The sequence below is a fragment of the Charadrius vociferus genome, unplaced genomic scaffold (genome assembly GCF_000708025.1).
Source record: "Charadrius vociferus isolate BGI_N301 unplaced genomic scaffold, ASM70802v2 scaffold37, whole genome shotgun sequence".
NCBI lineage: Eukaryota > Metazoa > Chordata > Aves > Charadriiformes > Charadriidae > Charadrius > Charadrius vociferus.
Window position 1 is genome coordinate 813,463 of NW_009649457.1, and position 7,792 is coordinate 821,254.

At 55.7% G+C, this 7,792-nt stretch overlaps 1 protein-coding gene across 1 annotated transcript in view; it reads right to left on the bottom strand.

Moving 5' to 3' along the window:
• Positions 1 to 7,792, bottom strand: part of CNTFR (ciliary neurotrophic factor receptor) — an 85,831-nt gene that overhangs the window by 16,539 nt on the left and 61,500 nt on the right. Inside the window, exons 3-4 of the mRNA XM_009889724.1 lie at positions 5,676 to 5,793; positions 4,828 to 4,994 (exon numbers count right to left, since the gene is read on the bottom strand). Of these exons, the coding sequence (XP_009888026.1) occupies positions 4,828 to 4,994; positions 5,676 to 5,793 (285 nt within the window). The remainder of the gene's footprint in view (positions 1 to 4,827; positions 4,995 to 5,675; positions 5,794 to 7,792) is intronic.

The following is a 7,792-nucleotide window of genomic DNA, read 5'->3' on the forward strand; positions in this document are numbered from 1 at the left end:
CAAACGGCGCTGCGGGTTAATGGGAAAACCAACAGCCCCTGCTGCCTCCCCGTGTGTCCCCCCACCCGCGGGGCTCCTGCCCAGCCTCGACAGCGCAGCAGTGCCAGCCCCTCCAAAAGCACAAAGTCAAAGCTCTTCCTGCCACGTCCCTCCAAGGCGGTGGGGATGCAAGAGCCAGGGGAGGGGACTGCGCCTCCGGCAGCCGGTCCGGCGAGGACAGAGCTACGTCTCTTAGGACAAACCTATGTCTCTTAGGACAAACCTCCTTACGCTGTGCTCATCATGGGCAACATCAGGGCCTGTTCTGCAGGGGCCAGCTGAGGAGCGATGGGAGACGGGCTGTGTTCAGCTCCCCCATTCCTGTGTGACCTTGAAGGAGTCCTTTATCCTCTGCAGCCTCCCGGGTCCCTCCTGCACACGCGGGGACGAGCGTTCCTCTTTCCCCGGCCTTTGTCTGCTTTCATTTAGCCCGCACATGAGGAGGCAGGGGCTGTCTGGCTGTACATCAGCCAGCATAATAGAGCCCTGTCCTCGGCAAGGGCCTGCAGGCAGTAATGTAATAAAAGCAATAATAGTAATAATAATAATGGACGATGGGCATTAGGCTGAGTACTGGTTAAGCGGCTACAAAAACAGATGTAATATTATCCCACAGAGCCGAGGGAGCATCATCAGACATTCCTTGGAAGGGGACTTGGCCGGGAGGCGACTCACAGCTCTTCCCGCTTGGTTTTCAGCTGCCGCGTCCAAGCGAGGGCTCGGTGTGCAAGAAGAGCCGTGGAGAGAGGCTTTTCCTAAAGGCACTGCACGCTCACGCTTAACTGTGAGTCCTCCGCTATCCATCGCTCCTGGCTGCTGTTAGACACATCTCAAGACAGAGCCAGTGGTTCAGAAAGGCAGCTGAGACCCTGCAGCACCCAGGGGCCTATCGCCCATCCCGTCTCTCCAATGAGCACTAAAATGGATCCCTTGCGGCCATTAAATATCCCCTGGCATTTTCCATGAGCAGAGGGACATTAAACTCCATGTCTTAGCCAAATGTCAGTCTGGGTAATTTAATTCTGCCTCCCTAAGTAGTATGAATTGAACTGACCTTCTGCCTAGGCAACTGTATACCCGCGTTCAGAGACTCCGAATTTTGTACAGACATGGGCGCATTTGTCCTCATGCAGCCCCTTCGAGATGCTCTGCGCCTTAATCGCTCCAGAGCTGGAGCTGGGAGGATCAAATGACCTTCCCAAGGTCACACAAGGGATGGGTGGCAGATCTGGGGAAGGCACCAATGCCTGCAAGGCTCCGTCCAACACTGCCTTCCTCCTTTTAATGCTGCGTGTCTTCTGCTAATTTGCCCCAGGCCCACACGAGGAGAAAGGCGCTAAGGTGGGATGCCAGTGTTGCTGCGTGGTGGTGATGCCCCTGCTTTCCTGGGGGATGCATGCGCCAGCTACCTGGTTCTTGGGCTGAAACACAAACGAGGAAGGTGGGGTTGTGTCCTTGGAGGGCCACAAATGTCCCCATGCTGTCATGTCCCAGCCATCATGAGGGAGGTGGGAGCTCCTGAGACACCACCTCACTCCTCTCTGGCACCTTCCTCTCCCTCAAGGCTCTCTCCCATCCAGCTCCTCCAGCCCCTTTCCCACCTCCTCCCGCCTTCGTCTGGAGCCCTGATGCCTGCAGAGCTTTGCAGAACCTTGCTCTCCCCACATTCACCTTCATTAATTCACCTTTGCAGAAGACGTAATTATGAAAACAATTTCCAGGAGCAAGATGAGGAGGAAGGCAGCCTGGATCTCCTACCAACGAGAGGTGGGGGCCAGAGCGCTGGAAATGCTTTTGCAGTCATCACTGAAAATGACAATGCAGAGTGACCCCTCGCAGCTGGCTGCTAATAACCAGCACGGCACAACCGCCAGCAAGGCATGGGCTCAGGATAGCAAAAGAAAGTACCAGTCATTTTCCACTCAATTAGAGCCCATCTTCTGAGCGGCTGTGGAAGGGATTTTCTGCTGGGGGCTCCAGGGAGGGATGAAGGAGAGAGGAAGCAAAACCAAAGGAGGTCACTCCTTCCCAGGGGGCTTTTTGTGTTTGCCTGGGCCGGTGGTCTGACCCAGCAGTGCATCTGCTCCCGGCTCAGACGGTGCCGGCAGGGAGAGATGCTGGCCCTGCACTGCTCTCACGTTGGTTCCAGCCAGGGTATGAGATCGGGGCTTCACCCCTGGGGTTTAACTTCCATGCAGAAGGTGTGATGGTTTTCTCTAGGCTAAGGGGAAAACACAAGGCAGGCCCTGACATCCCCAGCCCTGGGATTTTAGCAGAAGCATCATGCAGCCGTTGGTTGACACCGTCTCTCCATTTTAGCAGGATGCGTGCACATGTTGCAATGCTCCCACGCAGCATTTTTCCAACGAGCCGATCCAAGGGCTTTGTCCTGAGCCATAGGTTTTCCACCCCTCCATCTAGCAGAGCCAAACCCAGCACAACTTCCAAGATGAAACCTCAGCCCAGCTGATGCTGGTAGAGATCCCCAGGGAACCTACTGGGTGCTGGATCCACACTGCCTGCACCCACCACGCCGGGACACAGCCCCAGGTTTGCAGCTGCATAGAGCCAGAAGAGCCACTGGAAAGCAGAAGCTTCTTCAAGGTGAACAGGCAACCTGGGGCAAAACTGCATGGCAAAATACGCTAACGCAGCGCGCTTGTTTTAATTGGAAACACCGAGACAGCACAAGTAGAAGCTCCGTTCAGGGTAGGTGGATGTTGATCGGTGGCAGCTGAGTTCATCTCGTAACGACCCTGCTAAGCCTGCCCACTGCCTGCCTGAATGCTCCGTCACTCTGTCCTTCCTATGCACAGCGGCTGTACCAAATCCCGAGGAGAAGAATTTCATAGCTGTACGGAACATGGAGATTTTCAGCCCATGAGATATTGAGGTGTTTATGGGAGTGGGGTGGCTCCAGGGTGCAGGACACAGCCCTTCCTGTCAGCACCAGCCCATCGCCCCTTCCCCAAGTGCCATCCCGGCGGGTGTTAAGAGCATCTTCCAGGTGGTGATGGGAGGTTTCACCTACCACCACAACTCCTGGGACGTGTCCAGGCACCCTGCACCCCTCCAGGCACTCCTGCAAGAGGCAGCAATATGGCACCCATGCTCACGGCTGTCCTCTGCTCACCACCGCTCCTCTGACCCGGGCTGAGTTCAAACCGCTGGGCTGGATCCAGCTTGTGCTGGTGCCGGGATGCCCCGGGCTCGCAGCTGGGTGTGCTTCCCTGGGGGGTTGCCCTTGTGTGCTGGACGGAGGACCAGATGTTTGCGAAGCCAGGCAGGGCATGGGTGGGATGCAGATGTTACAGGACGATGCCCTGAACTCCTGCAGGAGGGAATGCAAGGAACTCAGAAAATGCAGCTTAATTGCTGCCCTGGGCCCTGTGGGCTGGAGGTTACCTTCATTTTTAAGGAGTGTATCTTCCACAAACACAACAATTTCCATTTAAAGGCACCCAAGTGATTGAAACTCCAACACTTCCCTGCTAACCTCCTTGCCTTGTTATCCACGTTTGCAATGCACCGATGAATACAAGCTTCAGATGCAGGGACATGGCAGGACAGTCCCTGCTCCAAAATAATTTCCCTGCTCTGTTCAGAGCTCGCACCTTGTTTCTTGTTTGACATTTTCCAGGATTTGGGGTAGAAATGTAAAATCTGGGATAGCAGTGGAGCTCTTCTTCTTGCACTCCAGCACTTCCAGCCGCTCAGGACTGGGACATGCAGCACAGCGAAAGCAAAGACTGACTGCTGGCTGCACTTCAAGGATTCATTTATTTGTTTTTCTGATCCAGTAATTGCCACATGTAACCAGCAAATTGTTTTTCGACGTGTTCCTGAATTCCATTCTCTCCCGTTTTTCCTGTTCTGTGAGGATGGACAGTCTTGTCACAGCATGGGCTGTGATCCAGCTTTGGCTGGTGGCAAAAGCGCTGTGCCCAGCTCCCTGCTTTGCTGTTCTCAGCACTGAATTGCTCGGTCCACGCCAGTCCTTCAAAGTCAGAGGAGCATCCGCACCGTGGGTCCGGACATGGTCGGGCAGCATCCCTGCGGCACAGCCGGTGGCATGGACACCCTGACCCCCCAAGACCCGTTGCTCCCTGTCCCACATTGCACAGCACCCACTGCCCTGGTTGGGCAGTGAAGAGGTGTAAAGGGGGAAATAGGGTTTTAAGAAGCATGTTAGGTAAGGGGTGGTGGAGGATGACTTTGGGAGGGATTTATCCTGACAATAAAGCTCTCTGAGGGGAAGAGAATGGGACGTTTTAATTTCTCTTCCAATCCTAATTCCCATGACTCTGCTTCCAGCACAAACACTAAACCTTTCTTTTAGGAACGCTCATAGGGGCACGAAGGGCAATACCATTTGGACCACAGCGGTTTCACAGCCCTCTGCCCCACTTCACGGCAGTCAATTCCCCAACCTCCACCAGGGATGAACCCAGAAACCATGGGAGACTTGGACCACAGGGGATGGGACCAGGCAGGGCACGAGGCCACCGACGGGAGCAGCACAGGGGCTGCCAGTGGGCATCCTGCCTGGTTCCTCCAGGATTCTCAGGTGCTGGCATCACTTACAGCAGGGGCGTGAGAATCAGGGGGGCACGGGGAGGATACCAGCGTGGCTCAGACCCTGGCTCCATCTCATGGAGGGACAGGCAGAAGCTCCATTTGGAGAGCCTGCCCCTTCCCCGGCCCGTCGCTCCGGTGGGCGACGCTGCGTGCAGAGCAAGCCAACCCCAACACCGTCTCGGAGAGGCCAGTTGCTGCCGTGGAAGTTACCTATGGCGAATTCGTCAAAGGTGAGAGTGGTGGAGTTTTTGCCCAGAGCATTCGTGACTGTCAGAGTCACCTTGTACTTCACCGTCGAGAAGAGCTGGAGGTATCTGATGTGACACCTGTTTTTGGGAAAGACATCCTTCTCGCAGACCATCTCTCTCGTGCCGTGTCTGGAAAGTAGAGGCGAGAAGAGCTGTTACCTATGAAGCAGTGCTGGGGCAGGGGATGCACCCACGTTGCTGCAGGGAGGAGGCAGGAGCAGCAGCGCTGTGCCTGCTGTCCCCATGCACCAGCCCCTGCCGCAGCCAAAGGGCTGCTTCCCCCTGCCGGGGAATTTTGCAGGCTCATGTGCGATGATTAACCCTAAGCCTGCACAGAGAATGTCCTCACGCTGGCCCCAAGGCAAGGATGAGACCCTGCTGGGTTGGGGTTGGCTCTGCCCCCCCTGTGAGAGAAACGGGGTCTCCTTTCTGCAGGTGACAAAAGCCCCAGAAGACAACACACAGCATCAGCCTGTGCAAGAGCTGTGCCAGGACCTGGGAACAGGGTGGGGGACGATGCCATGCCACGCCAATTCTAGGTAAGGGACAACGCTGCTGCCCGGTCGCAGGCAGTGCACGGCAGAAGGGAGCGTGACTGTGCCAAATGTGCTGAAAAACAGCAGGCACAACCCCCACTGTGGACAAGTGGTGGAGAGAGGCCGGACCTGGGGGACATGGAAAGGCAACCTGGGAGCTGGGGACTTTCTTGGCCCCCTCTGGGGAAACTGGGACTTTCTGGGGACAAAGCATCTAGTTTGCATGTCCCTGGAGCATCCTTCCCCACGGCACCCTTCCGTCCCTGGCACTTACATGACGGAGATGTTGAAGGAATTGGGGATGTAGGTGGGAGTGGGCAGGTGCCAGCTGCAGTAGAAACCCTTTGGGTAGTTGTTGGACCGGCACATCAGCACTGGCTCCTTCGGGGGGGCTGCCAGGGAAAAAAGAGCAATTACCCATTGAGGTGGGGTTATCACCAGGTTCTGAACAAGGGTATGTCCCTCCACTCTCAGCTGCTGCCAGCTCGGGAGGGGACACAGTTGGCAAGGGGAGCCTGGTCTGTGTTATCAGCTGCTCGAAGCATCTGGGTGCCTTTGTACCATGTCTGCAGCTCACTGGCTCTAATGAGAGATGGAGTGGCAGAGGAGGCTGGCAGGTACCAGGGGAAAGTCTTCAAGGCTGCAACAGAGATGTCACTGATGGGGAGGAGGTGCAGCTCTCTTGACCCCATTAAGCTACAGTGCTCGTGCCTCTCTCTGCCATGTCCCCAGGGAGCGACTGATAAACTTGTTGGGGGATGATCCTCTAAAAGACCATAGGTCCTCAAAGGGTGGAAGAAGGACCACTTATGGTAAGATCAGGAGGAACAACCTAAAACGAGCAGAGAAAATTCAGCTCTCCAGGAGGACTGGCAGTGTTAATGCTTTCAGCAGTGGGGCAGAGCATCCCATCCCAAGGCTCTGCCTCCCAAGAGACACAGAGGCAACTGGAGACGGGATGAGAGCATGCATTGGGATGCAGCCTACCTTGGCCTCATCAGCCAGTCCTAGAGGTTAGAGGCAGAAAAAGATTTTAAACCCAATCAAGTGTTCACACTGCGCTTGGTTTTCCCAGACACAGGTGAACTCTGCACTCTTTGCTGGAGCACAGCCAGAGCTGCAGGAAGACTCTGCAAAATGCTGAGGGCCAGTGCGTGTGGGAGGATGAGGTGTGATACCTTTCAGCTGATAAATTTTGCTCTCGTAGGTTGGTAAAAACCTTATCTGAACTGACACCAAAGTCAAGTCCCCTTGGTATCTGGACACTTGCATTGCTAAGAGCAGTTTGGCTCTAACTGCAGCCCCCAGGCACAGTACCTTGCCATAAAATACACTCCTCGGGCCGGATGTGCACCAGGGTTCCCTCAGAAAGGCTGTCTGAATCTGTGCTGGTCCCTCTTCCCCTTCGTTAGCCCTCGTCCTCATGCTCCCACCTGGAATGTCCCAGGACATGCTCTTCTCTCCAAGCAGAGGTTTTGAAACAAACCTGGCAAACCAGGCAGCCTCAGTGCAAACATCGCTGCTCACCACCCCGCCACAGTCCTGGCAGCATTCCCCACCACACGACTAACTGCCCTCTTCCCTGCCGCTAAGGAAGATGCCTTACCCATGGCCGTCACCGAAAATGAGATGCAAACGGAGATGCAGTGATGCAAGGGAGCCACCCCCAGGCTGGGAAACTCCTTCCCCCGAGGGCTCCAAGGGCAAGTCACAAGTCCCATAGCACTGTGCATACATGTCTTGCTATGGAGCCACCCATACTGATGTTGGGGCAGGAAAAGCCGTGCAACAGCATCCCACCCCCCTGCATGCCATGCCAGAGAAGTAAAGGATGCAGTGAGTCAGCTAAGGGTGCCCTTGCTGCACCGGTGAGCTGGCAGCACCAGGAGGATGCCAAAGCCTCAAGATATTAATGCAAAAAATGAGACATCCCTGCAGCCATGTCTGTGCAAATCCCCCGTGTGGCACACAGCCCTGCTGGTCTCCTGGAGGTCTCTTCGGCCCCACTTAGGCACAGCCCAGCCCTCACCGGTGTAACACGCTTGGGGATGCATGTAGGACAAGAGCAGGACCCTGATGGTAGAGAGCAGCCCAATCATGCCCTCTGGAGAGGGCCAACCCAGCTGGTTTGCCATGAGCACGAACTGCCAGGGCGGGCTGCCGGGATCCTGGCTTGGCATTGTACAGCAGAGCCCATGGTCAGAAAATAATGATGAGTTTTGCTAGAAAAGCTTTCTGGGGGGATGCCACAAGCTCCAGCTGCAGCACTGCAGTCTGCAGAGGGGAAACTGAGGCACGGTGCTTGCATGCATGCCGGCACCCCTGGGGCAGGGATGGAGAGGGAGCAAGCAGATGACAAAAGAGCCAAGGGCAGCAGAGTCGGGGAGCAGG